This window comes from Arvicanthis niloticus, chromosome 17, assembly GCF_011762505.2.
Source record: "Arvicanthis niloticus isolate mArvNil1 chromosome 17, mArvNil1.pat.X, whole genome shotgun sequence".
In the NCBI taxonomy this organism is placed as follows: Eukaryota; Metazoa; Chordata; class Mammalia; order Rodentia; family Muridae; genus Arvicanthis; species Arvicanthis niloticus.
The window spans coordinates 29,121,452-29,147,936 of NC_047674.1; the positions used below are offsets into that span (position 1 = coordinate 29,121,452).

The 26,485-nt window shown below is 43.7% G+C and overlaps 1 protein-coding gene across 1 annotated transcript in view; it reads left to right on the plus strand.

Annotated features, from left to right (window-relative positions):
- The first annotated feature begins 13,464 nt into the window (after positions 1 to 13,464).
- Positions 13,465 to 26,485, plus strand: part of Lonrf2 (LON peptidase N-terminal domain and ring finger 2) — a 40,768-nt gene continuing 27,747 nt past the window's right edge. Inside the window, exon 1 of the mRNA XM_034521468.2 lies at positions 13,465 to 14,274. Coding sequence (XP_034377359.1) covers positions 13,617 to 14,274 — 658 coding nt within the window. The 5' untranslated portion in view covers positions 13,465 to 13,616. The remainder of the gene's footprint in view (positions 14,275 to 26,485) is intronic.

The following is a 26,485-nucleotide window of genomic DNA, read 5'->3' on the forward strand; positions in this document are numbered from 1 at the left end:
TAGAGGAAAGGAGGCCACAGAGGGGAACGATAGCTAAGCCACAAGAGGGACTCCCTAATACTGATGAATCTGCACAGGATCTAGAAGCATCAGGCACTGAGGCAAAAGCACAATTAGATGGACATACCATGCTCGACAACATGGGGAACTTAGGTAGAACAAACAAAATACCAAGCCTGTGCTGTATCCTAACAGTGTGCTTAAGCGGCAGGTGAGCATGAGAAAGGCTACAGGTTGCGCTGTCCTCATCTCTGAATAGGTTACATGGGCTCATGGGGAGTTGACTAGCTCCACCATCATGGCTTCTCTTCTTTCCTGTTCATAGAGTTATTTGATCTCCAGAGACTTTGGTAAACAAAACCTATAACTATCAAAATGGCCTGAAAACGTTGGCAAAAACTAAGCTTTTGGGACGCTTCTTTACTTTTCCCGTGGTTATCAGCCTGTACATGTTTTCTACATCACTTTAAAACAATTTGGGGATAGTTTTATAATCCTATAATTATCTAAGTTTTCAAATGCAAATAATTGAAATTAATTTGTAATCAAAAATCATGTCAGTGGTCGTAAAGTCCTAAAAGCTAAGAGAGAAGCATGGAGCACTCTGTCCTTCTGAGACAGCCTTCCTGGCTTTCAGACCCAGGCTCCCAGAATAGGGAGAGTTCTGACTTATGTCATTTAGTGTGTGATTTGTGGAGCAGTGACTCTGTTAGCCATAGGCTCCCAACTGCAACCTTATTACTGTTTGCTTGTAATTAGCTCAGTGACCTTGTGTTATTTATGAATATTCCTACATGCTGCAGAGGACTCAACAAAACATCCCACATTCAGTGACTTCTACAGCTATTTGTTAAATAGCTAAGAGAGTATAGGAGGAGAGTCATGAATTTATACAGCAGTTTATATCAGCATGATTACTTTTCCCGATGGTCAGTCCCTGCTTCATCTTGTCTGAGACCACCTGTTTCAGTCTGTAGAACTTCTTTGCAGTTTTTGGTAAAGGCATTCTGACCACAGTAAATACTCTTGGGCATTGTTCATCTAAAAAAAGTCCTTGCCTCCCCTGCGGTTTTGAACAATAGCTTTGTTGGATATAGGATTTGGGGTTGGCAACTCTTGTTTTCCTTTGAGCCCTTTAAGTACATCATCTTATCTTCTTTGGCTTCTGTCATTTACTGAGACGCCAGTTGTCAGTTTTGCTGTGACTTCCCCGTGAGAAATGAGTCCTTTCTGTCTGGCTGCCTTCAGGATCTTCTTCCTGCCTGGCCTTCCAGCAGGTTGACTCTGATGTGTGTACTTGTAGGTGTCACTATGTGCAGAGCCCACCTACAGCCATGAGCAGCCTGGATCCCTACACTGAAGATTTTCATCAGTGTGGACAGGTCTCGTTCTCTCTCTTTCTATTCACATGATGCTCTGTCTATTCTCTGCCCTTCTGCTTCTCTGATGCGTGTCCATTAGGACGATCCATGGAGGCCTATGTTCTGAGGTTTCTTTCCTTTTCTTCATTGGCTTTTCCTCCATTCTTCAAATTCTCTTTTCCATCAATTCAAATCTACCATTGAGACTCTGTGCAGGGGGTTTCCTTTGTTCTGCTTTCCACTGTGTGTGTGTGTATGTGTGTGGTCTTCTTATTGAACTCTATATTTTATATATGTTGAGTATGGGCTGGCAACTCACCTATAGAAGCCACTCTCTCCTCTTATAGCTGTTGTAAAAGAAACAGTGAGAGCCCTCTACCTCGGTTGTCTGAGACTCTGTAATTCTCACCTCTTCAAAGGAAGTTCTCACAGTGAAAATTCAAGAGCTTCCCCCACAGACTCCTGTGTTAGTCCCCAGCAGGTGACACTATTTGGGGATGTTACAGAACTGTTATGAAATTGAGACTGGATTGGGGAAATGTCACTGGGTGTGGGCCTCGAGGGTTTATAGCTTGACACCATTCCCTGTCCTCTCTCTGCTTCTAGTGCAATGTGACTGGCCAGCCTCACGTTCCTATCACCATGCCTTCTCTGCTACACTGGACTGTCTCCCTTTGGAATTATAGTCCAGAATAAACCTTTCCTCCTTTAAGGTATTTTTTTGTCCTGGTATTTTATCACAGCAACAAAAAAAAAAAGTACCCAGGATAAATGTTTGCCAAGCACTTTAAGCTCTCAGTGCCTACAGGGGGCACATCTGTATCACAGACACTCATGACAATTACACAGAGAGAGCACTATGCCTACAGGGGGCAATCTGTATCATGGACACCCATGACAATGGACACAGAGAGAGCAGCATGGGATACTCAGCAACTACAGGGCATGGGGCCAGCCCTTCTCTCTGAAGGCCATAGTAGGGAACCCCTGCTTAGACCCAGAGGCCTGAACTCTCCTAGGAGCCCCTGCCAGGCTGTCCTTCCATGGCATTAACTTTCCTAACAAATCCCCACCAAAAGACTTGCCTTAGTGTCCCTCTCAAAACCCAGAGACCTTGTAGTGGAACATTGTCATTGTGTCTTCTTTCAGATCTGTAGCCGCAGCTCTCATTAGGATTTGAACACATTTTAAAATGACTATTTGGAAATTGTTTCTTGGAAAATCCGATGTAAAATCACAATCACAACCAATTTTTCTGTCTATGTTCCAATTTCCTTGAATTTGTTCTCGGTTGTTTTCTGTGTGTGTGTGCATGTGTGTGTGTGTGTTAGAAATTGCTCATTTCATGCTATAGTTACTGCTGCTATCCCTCCCCTCTCTATGAGGTTCTTTTTTAATTGTTATTTATTTAGTGACTGGCTGAATTACTTTTGTGAGGTCTATTCTACAGAGGCCAGGCTTGGCTTGTTCATGGTCGTTGCAGGATAATGTGACTTTGGGCAGAGCCCTTTTCCTTTTCTTTACTGCATCCAGCTGTTACAATTCACTGATTGTCAGTTGGTTTCTCTATTGGATTTATCAATGCCTAGCACATAGATTGCTTCATGGACCATTCTAATCAATTTTAGGATCCTTTGGAAACACATTTCTTTCAGCCTAATTTTCTCTCAAACTAGTTTTTTAAATTAGTTCTGTCTCATTCTGTTATGTGCCTCTGTGAAAAGATCTGATCCATAGCTGACCTGAATATGCAGTAAACGTGTCTGCCTCTCCCAGACACCTTTGGCCAAAACTTGCATCATCAGCTTCAATTTTACTTTGTTGCCCATGACATCAGTCTTTCCAGAAGCCTTTGGAATATATATATCCAAGATATGTATGGAAGATATGTATATATCTTCCCATCAGGTATATATACATGTGTGTGTGTATGTAGGATGTACATATAGTAAATATAAGTGAGTAGGAGATAAACATGTGTGTATGCATATATATACATGTATATGAATGAACAGGGCATACATATATGAATGATCAGGATATATATATGTATAAATATTACATATTAATGAACAAGATATTAAATATTATATATTTATATGTATATTGTATGTGTATGTATACGTACATTATATGCATCTATGTGTGTAATATATGTATGCATATATACATACATATGTTCTCTAGTCCTCATTCCTGTCTTTGTAAGTGCTTTTTCTATTTGAGTTGACTTCCCTGGTTCCTAAATGCGATTGTTTTGGAAAAGAGAGGTTTAGCTGTTCCTCATTCTGTGAGCACTCCTTGCCCTGGAACGCAGGGGTTACCATGGCAACCTGTCCCCTTGAAAGAGGACTCAGCCTTCAGTCCTCATTGTCTATCTTATATTTGGAAAATGTTGTTTTCAAAGAAACCAGAGGAAGAACGAACATTTCACAGCGCAGTGACTTAGCTCACATTGAGCTGAGATACCCCAATTGCTTCTCGGCACCATTTTACAGCAGCGAGACATGACGTAACTCATGGGCGAGCTGAGATACCGCAGTGGCCTCTCTGCATCATTTCCCACTGAGCCCGTCAGACTCCCATGAGCACAAGGGACATAGCAGTAGCTTCTAGAAGCGTCTATAGACTCTGAGCTTGTACTCTTCCTAAAACACAATCTATTCCTGCTATTAGCCATGGCAATAAATAGCTCACATAGCAATAAATAAAACACATCGCAATGCTGCTTCTTATCGTGACTCTGGTTCCTGATGACAGTGATTACCTTTCCTTTTATCTGAAACCGAAAAAAATACTGCACTTCTGTTTCAGACTCCATTCTCTTCCCCCGCCTCCCCCTCCTCTGCCTCCCCCTCCTCTTCCTTTTCCCCTTTCTGTCCTCCCCTCCTCTGGCTCCCCTCCTCTTCCTTTTCTCCTTTCTGTCCTCCCCCTCCTCTGCCTCCCCCCTCTTCCTTTTCCCCTTTCTGTCCTCCCCTCCTCTGCCTCCCCCTCCTCTTCCTTTTCCCCTTTCTGTCCTCCCCCTCCTCTGCCTCCCCCTCCTCTTCCTTTTCCCCTTTCTGTCCTCCCCCTCCTCTGCCTCCCCCTCCTCTTCCTTTTCCCCTTTCTGTCTTCCCCCTCCTCTGCCTCCCCCTCCTCTTCCTTTTCCCCTTTCTGTCCTCCCCCTCCCCTTCCTTTCTCCATGAGCAATCCTTTACTTGACTTCTCAATGCTTGTTTCTTTGTTCTCCTGAAAACATCTCCCTTGCCATTTTCTGAAGTGATGAGTTTAGAAGAGAAAACTAATTTTAAAATGTAGTTGAAGAGATGACTCCGTGGTTAAGAGCAGTTGCTGTGTTGCTTCCAGAGGACCTGAGTTCAGTTCTCAGCACCTAGAGCAGACAGCACCACCTGTAACTCCAGTTCCAGGGTACCTGATACCCTCTTCTGGCTTCTGCAGGCAGTCATTTACCCATGGCATATACAGGTAGATACATACACACATATGCACAAATATAAATAAGTACAGGTATTTTTAAAATAGTTAAAAATAACATTACAAAGGAGAACAAACATGCCAGCCAACCTGTGTACATAGATAAGCATACTTGTGTCCAAGGCTTGTTCTGAAACCTTTTCTTAGTCTTGCATGTGGCTAGATGGCTTGGATGGTTTTTTTCTACCCCCTTGCTTAGCCACTGGCTCTTTGCAGATTTTCATTGTCCAATACGTATCACAATCTAGCATGAGAAGGTCTTCTTGTTTTTCATGGCCTCATCCACACAAGTCCTGTTTCTTCCTCGCTCACACTGCTAGGTTCTGTGCTGCTGGGCTGAATAGCCATTTGGCTCCACCAGTAGGTGTATAAAATCTGATACCTGAAAGACTTTTATTTTTTCTTCAATACAAATTGTTCTCAATTTTTCTCTTCCTTCCTCCCTGCCAATTTGATCCTCACACTGGAATTAGAAATTGCCCATTTCATATGACTGATGCTATTTTCTTTTCTTCTTCATGTTTCTGATACAACCTGCCATGTGCTGTGTGCACTGGGGTATCAGGATACCCTGACTTCTCTGTGTGTACACAGTGGTAAAGGTTGAACCCAGGACTTTGCACATGCTAGGCAGGCGCTCTTGCTGAACCACAGCCCCATCCCCCATACTTTTAAATAGGCAGATCCACTCTAATATAAACTGTAAGGGAGGTATCTAGGCTTACTTAGCTGGGTTAAATGAAGAAGGGTCTATAGATCGAACAAATGTGCACGAAGCATATAAACACAATGGAGAGATTTTGGGCAGTCCCATGCCTTTCAAAACTGATAATAAGGTGATTTTCACTTTTACCATACATATTTTTAGCCAATACAAGAGTTGAGATGGGTTCTCAGCCTTGGACCCATGCATCAGGGTACTACTCAAAGGCCCCATAAGGACTTCTGTCTGGAAGAGGACGTTGTATTGCAATAGAGGGGCAGTTTTGTCCTCTAGCTTTCTCTTTCCCAGGAGCTTATGCATCCTTCATCCCCATGTGTGGCCAAGTGGCTAAAGCTACACCCTGCCAGAGTCTGTATCTCACCTTGGGTTAAGAAATGAAGTGATTAGGACTCCATGCTCTGACTCAGAGATCAGCCAAGAAGGAGGCTATTCAGGCATCCTGGCTAATTCTCAGAAGGCTCCCTTGTGATACATTTTATGAGCTTTGTTTTGTCAAAGATTGTACCAAGTTTAAAGCTTTGAAATTGTCATGTGTTAAGGTAGAACCAGGATTCAAACTTGGAACTTCTAATTCTTTATCTCTGCCTCTCTCTGGACCACATCTTCTGGTCTTGTCTATCTTCTTCAGTCTTGCAAACTCTTTACCATGAAGTGCATAAGCACCGTTTTCTTTAACTTGCTTCAACCCTAGAGTGTATGTCAGCTTTGTTTCTCACTTTGGGTTTTGATATAAATCCTTAGGGTTCCTTCTTATTTGTCCACTTTGGCCTGGCTTCAGTATGTTTAGACGAATGTTGTTATTTGTAATTATAATTATCCAGAACACAGAAATTATGCCACTGAGTATATCCTTAGTGTTCACTAATAAGGCTCAGTGGGCTGTGGAAACGGAGTAGCACCTCATGAAAATGCAGGCTGCCTGTGGCTCAGGTTCAAATGCATATTCCCATTCATTAGTTAAAAAACAGGACCTGAGACACGAGATAATGCTTCTCTAAGCAGCACTAGCAAACACCTGTGCTGCTCGTTGATAGATCCCCTTTGAGCATGGAAATATAAGGCATTGTCCTTTCTGTACCTACTGTACCCTATACCACAGACTCTGCTGGATGAACCCAAGTGACCAAGAAGGAGCTGCCTTAAAGAACCAATAATGATGAAGACAAGAACACAGTCTGGGCTAGAGAGATGGCTCAGTGGAGACTGTATTCTTTTTTTTTTTTTTTTTGACCTGAGTTTAGATTCCAGTACCCACTCTGGCTCCAGTTCTAGGGGATCCAACATAAGGGCTCTGAGGGTACATACACACATATATACATACACACATATATACATACACACATATATACATACACACATATATACATACACACATATATACATACACACATATATACATACACACATATATACATACACACATATATACATACACACATATATACATACACACATATATACATGTCACTAAAATAAAATCCTAAAAACAATAACAACCAAACACAAACAGAAAACTAAACTAAAACCACAGTTCTAATGCCCCAGTCTGGGATGTTCCCTTCTGAACTTATGCTGGTGCTTCATTTAATATTGTTGTAACAGTATTAAAAACTGGGGCCTTTAAAGGAAACCAGGATATTAGGGCTTCACTCTCAGGGACAGATCAAGATCCATATCATGAAGGTGAATGTCGTTTCTTCCTTTGCTCTCTGTCACACAAATGCAGGCTTGTCCTTCTGCCCCAGATGTGCTCCTGGACTCCTCAGCCTCCAGAACTGTAAGTGAAATAAACCTCTGTTTTCTTTTTGTTTTCTTTTTTATAAATTACCCACTTTTAGGCATTTAATTATAGCAGTAGAAAATGAACTAAGACATAAATTAACCATGACAGGTACAAAAGGAGCCTGGAAAGAAGTTCCTAATTGGGTTGATAATTAGGCAGAATTATAATGGATTCCTACATGCCAAGATACAGGAAAAGAAAGCCAGCTGCCTGAGTGGGCAGTCAATGAGTGAGTCTTCTCAAACAGCAAAGAGGGGAAGACAAAAGGGAGGATCTGAAATCAGGCCAGCCTAGGCTGCTTCAGGAGAGGCTGGAGCTGGCCCTGAGTCCCAGTTCTGTGGACAATCGAAGTCATTAACCCACCACATATGACCTTCAACATGGCCCAGGGGTGACAGTAGAATATATTGAAGTGGCTTTAGGGGGTCTCATCGTGACAAGATGAGGGCTCCTGCAAACTCGCTTCCAGATGCTGACCTACAACTCTACCCTGTTGTGTGTAGATTTAAAAACATGCTACCTCCTTTGCCCAGGACCTTAGTTCTTGCTCCTGGCTTAGCTCTGAGATCTGCTGCCTGCTGCTGGCCCCACTCCTGACTTGTCTGGTAGCCATGACTCTGGAGCTGCTGCCTGTACTCTGGCCCAGCTTCCTCTTGTTTCTCCTGGCTAGCTTCACTAAGCTGTCAGTTACCACCCTGGCTTGGCTTCTCTTCTCCTCTCTTCTTCTCTCTTCTCTCTTCTCTCTTCTCTCTTCTCTCTTCTCTCTTCTCTCTTCTCTCTTCTCTCTTCTCTCTCTCTCTCTCTCTCTCTCTCTCTCTCTCTCTCTCTCTCTCTCTTTCTCTCTCTCTCTTTCTTTCTCTCCCCATCTTTGTTCTGAGAATGAAAAACATTTAGACAGCTTTATTATTTTAGAACTTTCCAGATAGCACAATTGCTGGGTGCAGAATCTTCTAGTGGCCAAGCCCACCCACTGTAGCTACCCCCAAACCTTACATGACTGCTGCTTTCTTCTTGTTGCATAGCCTTGCTAAAAAAGGCCCTTCTCTTTTCTCGATTCTTTTTCCACCTGGGACCTGGAAGTCCCACCTTTACCCTTTGCCCAACAATTGGCTCCTGCCTTCTTTATTGACAAAAATCAAGAACCAATTAAAGAGCCAGACTTTACTATCAGCACCGCCCCCTACATCTCTACCCTCATGGAGCTGCCACTCTGGTGGTCCCTGCCATGTTCATGAGGTACAATCTGGCATGCTGCCTACCCTCCACTCCCAGTCTGATGATACCCAAACATGGTATCATCTTGGCTACCCTAAGAATGATGCCCCTTCATCTCGCCCTTGAATACTTTAGAGAACATCTTGTACTTTCCTGTTTCTTTTGATCCTGGAGATCGGATGGAGTATTGCTATTGCTCTTCCATCAGTGTCTCTACTCACCCAGTGACAGGCACAACCAAGACTGGGCAAATGCTTCTGCTGCTGTCTAACGCTGCAGGAAAACAGGTTTGATTTTTTTTTTTTTAATGGCAATTAAAGAAGAGACAGGAAAGAAGTGTTATTGGAAATCTCCAGGAGTCCCAACTGAGCCACCACGATACTCAGGAAATCGGGCTTTACTCTTGAGGTTCTTAGTTCTGATAACGGAAGAATTTAAAAATAGACCAAACAGAGGCTTGAGGACCAAGAACAGACTCATTCTAGAAACACCTGAGCACAGTTCATTAGAGTCTAGAAGGAAATTTCAAAAGGGTTTCAGCGAGTTTGGGGTCATTGATTTGAAACTGTTTTCTTAAATAAAGCAAGCAGTACTTAGTGTGTTGCACTTTCAAAATCAATCTTCAGCTGCCTGGTTGGATTTTTTTGTCTCTCAAGACAAGCTGGGGTCATTTGGGGTGAGGAGACCTCAGTTCAGAAAATGTCTCCATCAGATTGGCTTTGTGTGAGTCCATGGAGACATTATCCTGATTAATGATGATGCAGTGCCAATCCTGGGCTGATGGTTCTGCGTGCTATAAGAAAGCAAACTGAGAGCATGGAGAACAAGCCAGTAAGCAGCAACCCTCTATGGCCTGTGTATCACCTCCTGTCTTGGTTCCTGCCCTGACTTCCCTTAATGACAATGGACTGTAAGCTGTAAGTTGAAATAAACCTTTTCCTCCACAAGTCTCTTTCAGCCATGATGTCTAACACAGCGTTAGAAAGCAGACCAAGACGTTGGTCTATATCTACAGCCAGTTTTAATCATTTGTTCTGCAAAATTATAATTACATTAAATTACCTTTTCATGAAAGAAAACATTTCTTTTTATCTGTGAATTTCTAGTGAGAAATTCTTCTACTAAGAATTTAAATTTGGGGCCAAGAGTGTGAAACACTTGCCTAGAATGTGCAAAGTTCCGGGTTCCATCCCCAGGCCTACAAAAGAAAACAAAAGGCCTGCAAAGATGGCTCACGTGTAAGAGCACTCGTTCTGTAATCTCCAATTCCCAGCACTCATATAAGGACCTGGTGAGGCTGGTGTGACTGTAAGCCCAGACATGGGAGGCAGAGATAGTTGGGTCCTGAGAGCTTGCTGGCTGAGAAGTGGTGAATTTTCAGTCCAGCAAGAGGCCCTGTCTCAAGACAACAAGGTAGAGAGCAATAGATGAAGACATCTGACATTCTGCTCTGATCTCCATGTGGTACACACTGACATGATTACCCATATACTCATGGCTATGCATCCCCCACAGGCACACACACATGCATACATACATGCATATACATACATGTACATACACACAAACATTCATGGAAACACACACATGTACACAAACACATATGCACATATATGTACATATGCATACACACATGAACATGCACTCACACAAGCACACACATGTATACATACATATACACACATGTGTACATACAAACATGTACACACACATTTACACATGCACATATGCATACACACATAAACAGGCACTCACACAAGCACACACATGTACACATACATATACACGCGTGTGTACACACAAACATGTACACACACATTCACACATGCACACACATATGCACACACCATGATGATGACCTTTTATAAGTGTTTGAAATCAAGACTGTCCTTAAATAATTGCAGTTGACTTTCAGAACATGTGCGTTGTAAGATGTTCTCAAATCGCCTTCATGTTCGCATTATACTGAGATCCGCCACGCTAACACCATCTGAAAGTTTGTCAGGTTGCAATATACTAGGCTCTGCTGACATTACTTCCTCTTTGATGCCTAATACTAACAGGATCTAATATCATTAGGAGAAAAGCCTGGGCATTTCTGTAAGGAATTATTGAGATTAAGTTCACTGAGGTAAGAATTGTAATTATGGGCTGCTCTATTCTGGGAGCTGGGATTCTGGACTGACTAGAAAGAGTGGGTGAGCTGAGCACTGGTGTCCATCACTCTCTGCTTCTGGTGCCATGGTTCCTCAATATGATGAAGTGTTTTTGAGGGATGGCTTGGCTCTTGGTTTTCCTTAGTCCCTGACATATGAAGGAAAAACATAAGCTCCTTTACAAAACTAGGAATATGCTTGGCAGAGCCCGTAATGGCCTGGGGGCAGGGCCTGGAAGGAGCTGTGGCCTTGTATTCTAATTACCTAACTCTTGCTACTGTACAGGGCTATGGCTATCAGTCCCAGGGCCACCATGTGCTATGTCTGTAATGCTCTGGAGATACCCTGTGTTTCCTTTGCATAACAGTACTTGATTACCCTCCTGCTGACTTTGTCCCATTGCAGGATAGCTTCTGCTAGCTCTGTCCCATTTCTTCCCTGGAAATAGTATGTAATGTGCTGTACTTCTTAAGTGTACTTGGCATAGAACAAAGTTTGTGCAAGACCTCCCAATCCCAGCCTTTATCTTTTCTATCCCTCTCACCTCCTGGTCCACTCTCTCTCAGGAACCTGTCAGTGAAGAACGACCAGCTGGACCAGGTCACACTGTGATCCCTGGACCTGTGAGCCAGAGGAAACCTTTCTTCTATGACTTCTGTTGGGATATTTTATCACAGCAAGAGGAAAAAGTAACTAAGACAACACAGTACTGGCCAGATCCTGATACTTTGAGCTCTCTGTCTCTGGAAGCACCTGAAGGAGAAGGTAACTTTTCTTGTCTAGATTCACTCATCTTATCCAATAAACATCTTAGATATTGTTTTCTTCCACTAACTACAGTGTATGTGTGTGTATCTCTTGAGCGTCTATGTATATGTGTGTGCATGTGTGTGTCTATATATGTATGTGTGTTTCTATGTCTGTGTATCTGTGTTTGTGTGAGAGTATATGAGTGTGTGTCTGTGTGCATGAATCTGTGGTCTGTCTGTGTGTATGTGTGTGTATCTCTCTGTGTCTATGTGTGTGTATCTGTGTGTGTCTGTGTGTGTCTATGTGTATGTGTCTGTATGTTTCTATGTGTGTGTCCATGAGTGTGTGTCTCTGTGTCTCTGTATGTTTGTGTGTCTGTGTGTGTCTGTGTGTGTCTGTGTGAGTGTGCATGTGTGTGTCTGTGTGTATGTGTGTCTATGTGTGTGTGTGTCTTTATGTCTATGTGTTTGTATATATAACATTTTTCCAAGTGTTACTTTATAGGCTGTACTTGAGTGGCAGATTTCATGTTTGTTCTTAGTGAAATGACAATTATAGACTTATGAACTAACTAGGTACTCGATGATATCAAGCGACTCTGGTTTATTAATGGAAGCATGGCAGTTTTTAAAAGGAATTCCTCACTCTTTGGGAGACACACCCCAAGTCATTACCAGATGAATAATACACAGTCTACCTGTTGAAAAGTTCAGGGAGGCAGAGAAGTAGGAGGAGCCACGAGTTGCTGAAGCTGCAGGTGGACCAATGAGACTTCATTATCCACGTCCGTCCTCTCTGCTCTAGCATTGTGGTAGGGTCCCTTCAGGCTTTACAGCAGGCAAGGAAGATGATGGGGTGAGGGAAGAATGAAACTCGGCTCAGCGCCATTTTTTTTTTTTTTTTTTTTTTTTTGGTACCCACTTTCCTTTCTTTGTCGGGATTATTGAATCACCAAGACCCAGTCCTACCCACAGACATGAATGTTTTTTGACTTTGCCAGACAAACTTAGATTCTAGAGTTCGGATCCCACCCACTCGGAGTCTGTTTCTTTCTGGGCTTTGAGGTATGCACCTGTTTTTGCTTCCAAGTGAACCTAGCTGGGCCTGAGATCTCTCGCTTTCCCTGCCTTTTGGTTTTTCTAAATCCACAGAGACAATGAATCAGCTCTTGCTAGTGGACCTCATCACGACAACATCGCTTTCATTTTTCCAAGTTTTAACTTAAACGCTTTCTTACCCGTTTGTGCACTCACTTGTGTGCATGGGAAATGTCCCCCGTGCTTTGGTCTTTGTTAAGTGGAGATGAACTATTTGCAGCTTCGAGAGTATTTAACTACAAAGGGGCTTCCCGACCATCAGGAGCCATGGCTGCAGTTTCCTTGGTTACCTCTGATTGCTCACCTGACTGGTATTATGACCATCACCACAATGAAGACATAGCACCCCTAACAACTCCCTTATGTAACATTGTATGCATATCCTTTCTCCTCCAATCTGCTTATTACTGTAGTTTTATTTGTGTTTCAAAACGTTTCATGTAAACTGGATAGTTTATATGTACATATGTAAATAATCTTAATTGTCTGGACTCTTGTGTTTCTGGAGAGCGTTGGGTCTCATGCACAGGATCTTATTCTCTTAAGGATTACCGAAGGGCTTGGGAACTTTCCCTTCTTTGCCTTCTAGAAGCCCAGGGTTTTCTGTGCAGCATGGCGTTGCGGAAGCCGCAGGTACGAAGATGCAGGCGAGCTGGGTGGAGGATCACGAGGACATTGGGATGCTCAGCTCCAGCCTGCGCAACGACTCCGCAGCGGCGGGAAGAGCATGCGCACGCACACGCACACGCACACGCGCGGGGCCGCCTGCGGGGAGCAGAGAAAAAAAAAAGGTTCAGTCAGGACGCCAGCGCCGTGAGGGGGGTCGCCACGCTCCCACGGCCACTTGGCTGACGTGAGCCACTGGGGCGCGCACTGGGACGCGCACGGCGTCTCGCTTGAGCCGGGGCTGGGCCGCGTGCGCTGCGCTGCGCTTCCTCCGGGCCCGTCGTGCGTGGTCCCCCGTGGCTCGCAGCACCCGGTCCGCTGACGCGCGTGACTGACGGCGAAGAGGGCAGAGGCTGCGCTCCGGCTGCCGAGCACCCCGGTCTCCGCGCGATGAGCCCCGAGCCGGCGCCTCCGGAGCCGCAGGGCGTGCGCCGCAGCCTCGAGGAGCCCTCGGAGGAGCCCCAGGGACAGGGCTCCGCGGCCTTCCTCGCGGGCGACTATGAGGTGGCGGCCGAGCTCTTCCGCTCGCTGCTGGCCGGCCTGGCCCAGCCGGAGCGCGGCCTATGCTTGCAGCTGGGAGAAGCTCTGGCCCGCGCAGGCCGCCTGCCCGAGGCCATCGGCGCGTTCCGTGGCGCCGCGCTGCTCGGCCCGCTGCAGCCCGGGGAGCTATCGGAGCTGGCGAGCGGCCTGGCGCGCGCCTTGGGCCTGCGCGAAAAAAGGCCGCCTGTGCTGGTGAGGCCCGGCGGCTGCGCGTCCGGGGCCCCGGGGCCCGTGGCGCCGCGCGACCTGCTGGGCTGTCCCCGCTGCGGGCGGCTGCTCTACAAGCCGGTGACGCTGTCCAGCGGGCTCACAGTGTGCAAGCGTTGCGTGGAGCAGGTGCCGGCGCGGGCGCAGGCCCGGCGCGTGAACGTGGTGCTGAGCGGGCTGCTGGAGAGGTGCTTCCCCGCCGAGTGTCGCCTGCGCAGGCTGGCTTGCCAGGCGCGGGGGCTGCAGCGCCAGCAGCAGCCCGAGGCCGCGCTGCTCAGGTGCCAGCAGGCCCTGGACATGGGTGAGTCAGCCTCGAGGGTGACCACGGGGCTGGGCGGTGGCCGGTGGCATTTTCATTTCAGCGGTAGTAAGGTGCACAGCCTCACCCTGCAGGGTGGCCAGTGTCATGCCCCAGGTGCATCGCGCTGTGGCTCTCCCAAGGCTGCAGTGCGTGCTGTAAAGCAGTGTTAGCCGAAGAGCCGTAGTGTAAGCCGCGGAGTGTAATAAATCTTCTGGTAGATATGTTAAGTAGGGTGACCAGAAGCAAGTGATATTTTAACAGTGGTTTCCACTCTGTATCCGGAATATTATTTATGTGTCTTCGGTATTTAAAAGATCAGTCTGTTTGTTTGTTTGTTTATTTATTTATTTTGGTCCATTGTGTTTTTTTGCATTTACTGCACTCCCTAGGTCAGACAGGACTTTTTCATTTGAAGACCTTCACCTGTGTTTAGATGTTGGAGAAGATGAGAGCAGTCACATGCAAAGTACCTTCCTGGAAAATTGTCTGGTAGTGTCCATGTAGTAAATGACTGGTTTCTAACAGTTCAAAGAGGTACATATACCTCTGCACCAAACGATTGTACAGAGTGTGTATGTACCATCACTAAAGTTACTTCCAGGGCTGGAGAGATGGCTCAATGGTTAGGACCACTTTTTGCTCTTGGCCCCTCCCGGGTTGGTTCTCAGCGTTCATGTGAGGAAATCGCAAAATTCCAGGGGATCTGTCGCCCTCTTCTGACCGCCTTGGAAACTAGCCAGGTTACCTGTAGGCAAAGTATTCACACACATAAATTAAAAACTAAAGTGGAAAACAAGTATCCAGTAAGAGCAGAATGGGTGAGTATAGCCTTCGTGAGGAGAAAGGAAACAGAGCAGCTGCAGTACACACCATTACTTGAACCCCACAAACACATTGCAGGGAGAGAGCATCTAGGCTGCCAGGCATGTGAGAACAGGTCTCTCTGCAATCCCAGCTACTTGGAACTTGAGGTAGGAGAATGGCAAGTTTACCAGCCTGGGCTATAGTGTGGTTCAAAGCCCTGTCTTAACAATGAAAAAAAAAATGGGTGGGGACTGTCTTAGGATTTTACTGCTGTGAACAGACACCATGACCAAGGCAGTTCTTATAAAAACAGCATTTAATTGGGGCTGGCTTACAGGTTCAGCGGTTCAGTTCATTATCATCAAGGTGGGAACATGGCAGCATCCAGGCAGGCATGGTGCAGGAGGAGCTGAGAGTTCTACATCGTCATCTGAAGGCAGCTAATGGAAGACTCACTTCCAGGTAGCTAGGATAAGGGTCTTGAAGCCCACATCCACAGTGACACACCTACTCCAACAAGGCCACACCTACTCCAATAGGGCCACACCTTCTAATAGTGCCACTCCTTGGGCTAAGCATATATAAACAATAACATTCCATTTCCTGGTGGCCCCTATAGGCTTGTTCAAAAATATGAGTCTATGGGGGCCACATCTAAACATAGCATAATAAAAAATACATTTAGTTCAACTTCCAAAGCCCCCATATGGGAGTCTCAACAATATTAAAAATTGAAACTTCAAGGTCTCTCTTCTGAGATTCATCTAATCCCTTAACTGTAATCCCCAAAGCAAAACAGGAAACCAGCTGGACAAAGTCCAAATCCGATGTGTCCATGTCTGATGTCAAAGTGGTCTTCAGTTCTACAACTTCTTTTTTTATCTTTGTTGACTGCAACAAACTGTTGGCTGCTGTGGTTCCAATCCCTGTTAACAACTTTCCTCAGTAGATAGCCCACAGCTCTGGCATCTTGAATATCTTGGGGTCTCCGAGGCAACTTCAATGTTACAGCTTCTTGTTTCAATGTCTGGGATCCACACATGATCTTCTGGGCTCCTCCAAGGGCTGTTGTCACTTCTCCAGCTCTGTTCTCTGAAGGACTCTAAGCTCAGGTGGATGCACTCCAGTGCTGCTGCTGTTCTTGATGATCAGTCCACGGTACTGGCATCTCCAGTTCGCTGGAGTCTTCTGCTGCAACTAGGTTTCACAAATAGCCCCTCATAGGCTCTCTTCATGGTGCCAAGCCTCAACTCCTTTGCATGACCCCTTCAGTCCTGAGTGGTCAACTGCAACTGAGGCTGCACCTTCACCAATGACCTTCCCTGGCATCTCACAATGCCAAGCCTCAGCTGTTCTTCATGATCCCTTCATGTCTTTAAAACCAGTACCACCTGGGTGACTCTTACCAAGCATTACTAAGTACAGCTGCAGCACGAGGTACAACCTTGGCTATCTCTGGAACACAGCTTCTGTGTGCTCTCAGAAAAACAATTCCCAGGAGATATCTCAGTGATTCTGGTCTCTTCTTAATCACTGATAATTTCTTAGCTCCAGCTAACCAGCATCAGTTGTCCCAGTAGTCCCTTCTATTTTTCACTCTAAAACCAGAGCCAAATGGCTGAAGCTGCCATGTTCTGCTGTTTTCTGGGGCTGGAACATGGCTCCTGTCCCCCCCCCCCCCATTCTACTGCAACTTTCTGTTTTCAGACTCCTGTTCTACCTAAGCTTGGCTGTCCTGGAACTTGCTCTGTAGATTGACCTTGAACTCAGATACCTGTAGGCCTGTCTCCTAAACACTGGATTAAAGGTGTAGTCCACCAAGCCTAGATTTAAATTCTTCTTCACTTAGAGCCTGCTCTGTGCCAGGCTGGCCTTGAACTCAGAGATCCGATTGGCTTTATCTCCTGGGATTAAAAGTGTGTACCTCCATGCCTGGATCTAAATTTAGCTGGGTAGGATCTTGCCCCAAAGTGCCACTCCCTTAATCTGCTGTCTCCTAGAACACAGGATTCAGCTCCATTTCACTTCCTGGTGCCCCTTTAATACTTGAACTATATATTTTTCCTTCCTAAATTTGCTGTTTGTTCAAGGCACTCTTCATATGAGACTTAACCATCGAACAAAGTCTCTGCTGGGTGTTTCTAAGACTTCCTTTGTCAATGCAATTAATCTGAGCCTCTTCATCTTAGCCTCAGGCAGACTCTTCAATCAAAGGCAAAAAGCCACCATGTTCTTCACCAAAATACTACAAAAACAGTCTGTAGGTCACATATTGAAATTCTCTACTGAAACCTCTTGGAATAGGTCTGCACAATTCAAATCACTCTCAGTAACAAAGTCCTGTATTTCTACTAGGATGGCCCATTAAGCCCCATTTAAAGCAGTCCACTGCTTTCCAAATCCAAAGTCCCAAAATCCACATTCTTCCAAACAAAAACATGGTCAGGCCTATCACAGCAATACCCCAGTCCCTGGCACCAACTTCTTAGTTAGGGTTTTACTGCTGTAAGTAGGTACCATGACCAGGGCAACTCTTAAAAGGACAACATTTAATTTACAGAGGTTCAGTCCATTATCATCAAGGTGGGAATGTGGCAGCATCCATGCAGGCATGATGCAGGGAGCTGAGAGTTCTACATATTCATTTGAAGTCTGGTAGTGGATTCCAGGCAGCTAGGATGAGGGTCTTAAAACCCCCACACACAGTGATACACCTACTCCAATAAGGCCACACCCACTCCAACAGTGCCATACCTTCTAATAGTGACATACCTTCTAATAGTGCCACTCCCTGGGCCAAACATATACAAACCATAATAGGGGCTATAACTCAGTAGCTAGGATGGCTGCTTATCGTATGTCAGATTCAATATTCTGTACCATACTCCCCCCTCCAAAAAAAAATCTGAAAAAGAAAAGAAGAAACAACCACCAGATACAAAAGCATTTTTACTGTGATTCCAGTTCTTTAAGGGTGAGCAGGCAGTCACTACAGGGTGTAAGAGGCAAGAGTGGTGGTTATTTTGGGTAAGGAAACTATTGAATATGAGGAAGCATGGGGGGGCGGTCTGTGGGCAGTGATGCAGTTAGTCATGGAGATTACATGTGTGTTAACTTTCTGATAGTTTCATAGACTATATTATGTTTTAAGCTTTTTATGTATGTATGCATGTATGTATGTGTGTGTACATTAGAACTCAGTTTACAAGGTTAGAACCTTGACAATTTCAGTCCATTCATATGACAACTTGATATTGAATATATCCTTTTTTAATATTTTATTCAAAGAGTAGAAAAAAATCAGGTCTCCTGGTTTCAATGTATATAAATGAAAAAGGAGACTGAGGATGTAGCTCAATGGTATTGTGAATCCTTATTATTTATGAGGCCATGAGTTCAGTTTCCCAGCACTACACAAAGAAACACACACACACACACACAATTAAATTTTATGATGTTTTAGCTTAAATTAGAAATTTAGGTATAATGAGAAAGACCACAAATGTTTGGAGGTAGAGAGTTTGTGTTTGTAGCAAACATTATCACTTGTCCCAAATACTTCTTTCTTGATTCTTTCCACAGACAAGGTAAGACTCACCCAAGTTACATAGAGGCTTTTTGAGTAATCTTTACCAAAAAGTTGTGAATGTAATTCACATATACATATGTTAAAGAGGACAGATGAAAAGATAGTGAGTTCAGCAGATATTGGCTACACCCACACACACATACACAGACATACACACCTATATATACATACGTACACACACACATACATACACACTTACACATGCTCATGCATATACATACATATACACACATACACACTTATACATGCACACACGTATACATACATGCATACATACACACACACATACAAACATATACACACATACATACACACTCACACATATATGCATGCATATATACACACATACTTATACATAAACACTCATATACATATATACATACATACACAGACATACACACATACATACACATTCACACATACATGCATGCATATATACACACATACATACACACTCATACACATATACATATATACACACATACATACATACACACACACACAAAGACTGGATAATCTAGGATTGTGTCTGACATTAGAAGTTAATTAGATGTGTTAAAAACCAAACAAGCCAGACTGCACACATCAAAAGTGTGGATGAAAAATCCCAGAAACAGCTTGTGTTGGTTAGGGTTTTTGTCTACTTAATGGAGACTAGAGTTGTCCTAGAAGAGGGGATATCATTTAAGAAAATGACCCTAATTGGTCTGTGGACCAATATTGTGGACAAGCCTGTGGAACATATTCTTAATGGATGATTGTTGTGGAAGGGACAAGCTCGCTGTGGGCAGTGCTAGCCCTAGGAATGTGTGTGAGCCAGAGAGGAGCAAGCCAGTAACCAATATCCCTCCATGACTCAGCTCTACCCTGAGTTCCTACCTAGACTTCCATCAGTAGACTGTGACCTGGGACATATAAGCCAAATAAACCCTTTCTTCTTCAAGTTGCTTTCGGTCATGGTCTTTATCATAGCAACAGAAAGGAAACCAAGACACAAAATAACTGAATGTGTCCATACTAGATCACAGTGAAACCAAGATCCAATAGAGCAAAAGTGTGCTGGACACAGACAAAGGTTCCAAGGTCTATAAAGCTGGAACCCTTGATGAAGAGTGAAGAGAGAATACTTAAGGAAAAAGAAAAGCCTAGATTTTTCTTTTAGTTGATAAAAACTGACTCACTGAGCCAACATAAGGAAAAGTTTGAAAGCAGTTAGAGAAGATCGGCAGCTGACTTCCACATCGAGCTAATAGAGCTGGGAGACAGTGGGATGACATCTTTAGATTACTGAAAGAATAAGCAAATAAAAAAAATTAAAAAGCCTATCTGGAAGTCATCTTCCAACCATAAATGCCCTTCCCAACTGGAAAGGAAGAAAGGATGCTGTAGGCCAAAGCTACAAGCAACGCTGAAGGACGTGATCAGTGTCAGAATTGTGCTCCGGAGGATACTGAGAAAAAGGCTTCACCGAAGAAAAGTGACCCAAGCAAAAGGACTAAGGACAGGATGAAGATGAGAAATGTAACCTTATGAATGAAAAAAAAAATGATATTTTTGTGGCATATATAACCCCCATCAAGGCAAAACATGGAGGGAGTGCAGAGCCAGGATGAGCAATACATACTGTGTGGTAAATGTGCTGCCTCCGTGTGGTAACAATGCTAGCCGTCTGCTGGTCACTTTGTATATTGTATTCAATTGAGCAACTGGCAAAAGGATAAAATGTTGAAACTTAAAAGACTTAGTTGAAACAACAAATATCTGATCCATCCAAAAGGTAGGGAAATCAAGAGGCCACTGAGATGGCTCAACGGGTAAAGACACCAGCCTGGGGAATCTGAGTTCTTTATAAGCCACATGCTTATAAAGGGAATGGGGTGCAGATAGTTGGTGAGCTGAACAGCAAGACAACCTCCTCCCCAGTCATACATACACGGTAATTTTTTTTAAAGGACACAGTAGTCAGGAGTGAATGCGACCCCTGGAAAAGTGAGGGTTTCTTTTACTCGGTAAGTGATCTGAATATTTCATTAAAACGTTGTTGGACTAGACCAGATGAAGCCTGGCTGTGCTGGGAGCTGACTTTCAGCAGAAAGCAGCTATTAACTTTGCAGCCATCTCGAGCCATATAACCTGACAAGAGACTTGTTTTTCAGCAGCCTACAACAGCTACAGCACACTCTGATAAACATCTTGTTTATCCCACATATCTTGTTTTGCTGTTTAGTGACCCCAGCTGCATGGTGCACGTGGTAAAGTGTCTTCAGCTGTGTTCCCCTGCTAATGCTTATAAATACCCAGGATTTTCTTGCAATAAGGGGAGACAATAAGAGAGACAATCAAGGAGAGACACAAGAGAGAGAGAGAGAGAGAGAGAGAGAGAGAGAGAGACAATAAGAGAGAGACAATAAACAAGAAACGAGACTTGGTCACACACCCTGTCTTGTCTTCATTCTTCCCCCTCTTCCCCCACTCTCCCTCGGACTAGAGCACTTAGCCCCAAAGTGTGGGGCAGTGTGGACAGCAACATAGTGGCCTCAAAGCATGGGGCAGTGTGGTCCTCAACATGGCCATATAGTGCTCATTTACCAGAAAACTTTTGCTATAGGACAAGAATGTTCAGACTGATAATGAATGCATTATCATTATAATAATAATTAGAAAGAGCTTCGATGTGACAAAGTCAGCATCAGGTAAATTAAAGCAAAGTGTATTAAGGGGGCTGGAGGTGTTTAGGATCTGCGATCTGGTTCAACGGGAAAAAGCAGTGTTCTGAGTGTGCACCTGACACACACACACCAGGCAACAGAAGTAAAGGGAGATAATTGGTGAGACAGAGAAAGGAAAGAAGGTAAGAGTGTATGTTGGAATAAGACACCTTGGTGTTTCTCTTTCATAGGTGTTTTTACATAGAGTACCTGCAACAGATATTATACATTGAAATCAAACAGGTTGAATTATCTGAACAGTAAGTAAACGTAAAGGAAAAGTAAGTGACGGATGAGCACACTATCTTCAAACATTTGGAAAGGAGGCCATGTGTTTTTAACATCACTTCTCTTACTCTTGTTCTCAATGCCATGACAGAATACCATACACTGGCCAATTTATAAAAGAAAGGCATTGATTTCACATCGTTGTGAAGGCTAAGAAATCCACAGTAGCATCTGCAGAGGCACTTGCTCTGTAGCAGAGGCTATTGCATGGGGCGATGCAGCGGGGAACACGGAGCTTGCTTAGATGATAGTGACTAACCTGCTCTGTGATGACCTCATTAGCCTGTTTATCAGAGCAAAGCCTCTTGGCCTGATCTCTTCACTGGACCCCAGCTTTTAACACTCCTTAACAATACTGCAGAATATCAACGTAAACATGGGAACTTCCAACCACACCGTTACAGTGGGTCAGATAAGAAATCACAATTAAAACAAGGAAACCTTTGACCCGAATGGTGATGAAGGCATTTTACTGGGCTGGTGAGATGAGTCAGTGGATCAATCAATCATGTGTGCAGAGATCTCCAATCTTATGTGGACCCTCAGTTCTCACTGGGCTTCAGGAGAGAACGAGTTCTCAAGAGTTGTTTTCCCGACATCCACATGTGCACCGTGACATGTGCATATCTGCATTCACTGATTCATTAGTTAGAAAAACATAAACATCGAAAACTGGACACCACTGTTATACCAAGGTCAGCCAAAAGTCTGTGAACTCCTGGATCCTATTCTGATGCTAGAAAATGAAAAGTGAATTGAATTCAAAGAATGTGGGAAGAAGGGGGAAAAAGCTAACGGCAGAACTTAATGGCAAGACCAAAACAAATGAACAAAAAAATCCCACATTGTCCAGTGCTTCTAATCAACCAAAGCTGCTAAAAACAAAACAGAATATCCCCACACTGAACTGAATGGTAACTCTGGAGGTCAACACATCTCACATAGAGGTTAAGTTTTGTAGACCAACACACATACACACAGAAAAAAAAAAAGGAGAGAAATATTGTGGTGCACCTTAAAAAAAATCACAGAAAATGAAAAATAAAAAGAAAAAATATTTGTTTAGAAATACCCACAAAGTCTGTGGAGCCATGACAGACTTGATGTAAAAACTGTCTCCCTAATGATGAAAAACAATCTTCCTAAAGAAAGGACAGAGGTGCTCACTGTCATGTCTGCTACCTAGCATTAGAACTAAGGTGCTAGCCAATGCCGTGAGGGGAAAATAAAAAGATGTTAGGATTGTAAAAGCTAAAACTCTTACCTGCAGGTGCCTTAGCATGCAGCAGTGGAACTACCAGAAATTCCAAGAGAATTATCAAGATTGGTGAATTTTAAAAATCAGTATAGGAAGATCAATGATGATTGTGTCTGTAACGAAGAACAAATAGGAAACAAAAATTAACTGTAAGCAGCAAATTCCTCAGAAATCCAAAATGACTGAAAGGTGTTCATATCATTTGCTAGTGACAGAGTCAAAATGGTGGTCACTCTTACTAGGGATCTGCCAAGTGAGAGCACTCATGAGGTGCTTGTCCTGAGAATAACCTGGGTGGTGATCTCAGGGTTCCTTGAGTCAAACTTCAAAATACACATTTAAGATGTGGACTCGGGGGCTAGAGAAATGGTTCAGTAGTTAAGAGCACTGACTGCTCTTCCAGACGTCCTGAGTTCAATTCCCAGCAACCACATGGTGGCTCACAACCTCTGTAATGGGATCTGATGCCCTCTTCTGGTGTGTCTGAAGATAGCAATAGTGTACTCATATACATAAATAAATCTTAAGATATGGACTCAGTCCTACATCACCCTGAGAACGGAGTTCCTGAGAGTGTGCTGCTTACCATTGCTGTTCGCAGGGACTCAGCACAAGTTCTATGGCTTTAGATGTTGGTTAATTGAACTTCTTTTAAATACTGTGGTTCTTAACTCCACCTATCTCACACATTCAACAGCCTTTACATCAGAACAGTGACTCCATTCTGCTTGTGTGTGTCACTGTGCAGGCTCATTCTGAGCAGTTGGAGGATAGTCATCAATAAACTCGAAATATGGAGTACACATTCTTCTTCTTGTCTCACAGGCAGTGTCTCAGGAGGCCTCCTGACACCTTCTTACAATGGAGTTAACTGATGACCCTTCTGAAATGTGGGTCAGGTGTCAGGTGTGCATGTAAGATTTCTGACATATGTTCCCTCTACACAAAACAATTAAATGTTGCTTTTCCTCTTCCTTTGATTTTTGAGTGATTTATGGACAGTTTCCCTTGGTTTCATCAGTTTAAGTCTCCCTGATTAGAAAATGGTTTAATTCATTTGATGTCTATGTGAGAAGTGAATCTCTTTAATTTTGGACTCCAGGCAAAGCAGCCTTTGGAATGTGAAGAGTAAATCTCAGTGCTTTGTTAGGAAAGAATGGCCTGAAAGAACGGAAAGGTATCCTTAACCCAGTCAACTTCAGGACTAAGCTAGCATATAGCTAGTGTAAGCAGAGGGATGGTGGATTTCAAACCCAGGTCTTGCATCTGAGGGCTGTATAATTTGTCACTAACTAGCCCAGGAAGAAGTACAAGGGTGGCATGAGTGACTAATCTGAAAGAAGCTGTAATGTTGCTGAGGAATTGTTGTTTCTAGCAAGGCACAAAGACGTTCAGAGCTTAATTCCTTTATATCCCACACCATAGAAAATCCACAGGAATATTTACATCTCCTTTTATGAGATAAGCTGTGCAAACCAATCTTATACATGGTCATAAATGAGAAACCCTGAGTGAATGCCGTTGTATCGAAGTCTAGCAGCCTGCTTTAAAAATATGGGGACAACTGGGCATCAGACAAGTCACTGAGCATAATTCACTGAAGCTGGTTGAGGAAGACACAGTACTTCATCTCTCAGATCCTGCAACAACCTCCTGGAACATGGCACCCCCTGCTAGGAAGCTAGGATTGAAGGTAGCCTGGCTAATTTTATCAGTGATTAGATGTAATCTTTAATTTTATATTTTTAATATGTATGGATGTTTTACATGAATGTGGAATGATCCATGTGAGGGAGTTACTGAAGGACACACTAATTAAATCAACTAGAAGCATATGAATCCTTTTTTTTTTTTTCTAAGCAGTGGCCAAGAGTCAGCTCATTTCTCAGAGTCTCTTGGTGCAGAAGCTCAAGGGTACAGCGTTTTTCGAGACAAAACCCACAATTACATCAGTTTTTTTTTTTTTAAGAGTCAGAACAACATCTGTATTTTTACAGAGCTTAATGGTATTTCTCAGGCACTACCTGAAAATTATCTCTGATTTACACTTACATTTACTTATTTCAGTTTATGTTTTAGCCAACATAGACATCAGCTGTTCTGGTTAATATGTCTGGACATGGTCAGGGCATGGACAGTCCCACCAAAAGCACTGCCATGGTGGCTGTGGCTACTGGGATCTAAGGCCAAGAAAATAAAGTCAGGAAAAAATGGCATCACCTTAGCTGTTTCACACATATGTGCATGCTGTGCCATCAGGTGCCAGAAGAGGGTGTGGCCTCTTCAGGAACTGAAATTACAGATGGTTATGAACCACCATGTGGGTGCCGGGAATTGAACCTAGATCTAGAAGAGTGTCCAATGTTCTTAACTACTGAGCCATCTCCCCAGCCCTAGACATACATAGTCTTTTAAATTTGAGAATGGGTTGTTGGTGAGGCTCTGGATTAAATCCCTGCCAAGGGAGGAGTGAGGGTCAACTCTCAATACTTTACAACATGAAACTGGTGGGAAACATTACAGTAAAAAAAGGTAAATTGTCTGCACATAATATGACTGTGAAAAACTCAAGAGAACCAGCTGGCAGACCTGTCAGGATCTGAGAGAAACGAATGTAGTGGGCACAGGGTGTGGGGCCCGTGGATTTGTTTCCGAAGCTCGGCTTCTACTTCCAGTAGCATCTTTTGTTTAGATTTCTAAAAATCCCCAAAGGAGAGGTATCAAAATGCATGTAATTGTATAGTTAAGGAACTTTTACCTAATTTTTCAGTGAGAAATTATTCGTCTACAGTTATATTTACAGTGTAACAACATGCTTTTTAAAAAGGCAGCTACTATGAGAAGAATTAATAATTGTATGCCTTACAAGTAGTGAAAATTCCCAATTTAAAAATATTTTCTTTCTTTCTCCTTTCTTCCATTTTTCTCTTTCTCTCTTTCTTTCTTTCTTTCTTTCTTTCTTTCTTTCTTTCTTTCTTTCTTTCTTTCTTTTTTTGATAACCCTCTAAGTTCAATTGACGCTGCTCATATGTACATGGAAGACTTTGTAACTGTTACAGCTCTAAGAGGAAAGGCATCCTGGCAGTCAGAGCCAAGGGATACTACACAGTCAAACTACACACACAACAAACCTCACACAAGAGATTTATTGGGAGAGCACATAGGGTGGCTGCCTCTGAGAAGCAGCAGGCAACTGAGCAGAGGTAGGCTTTATATAGGGACAGAGGGCCCCCTCTGGATAGAGAGGAGACAGACAGACATGGCCCATAGGCAAATGGCAGTTCATGAACGTACAAAGGGAAACCCCATGTATTTAATTTTAATTGGGTATGTTAATTAGTCGAGCCAAAGGGGGCTTCTGATTGCTGGCCTTCAATACTTTGATAGCTGGACCTTGGTAGTCAGTCTCAGAAGGAGGAAGTGGCCAAATAAGGCAAGGGATCTTGGGGGTAGCTTTAAGAATGTAATCTAACAGATTTTAGCAAGGCAGAGGGACTGGGGGAAGAGCCATGCTCACCATGCTTGGGTGTGGTGGAGCCCTTTCTTAGGTATATGTTCATGTGT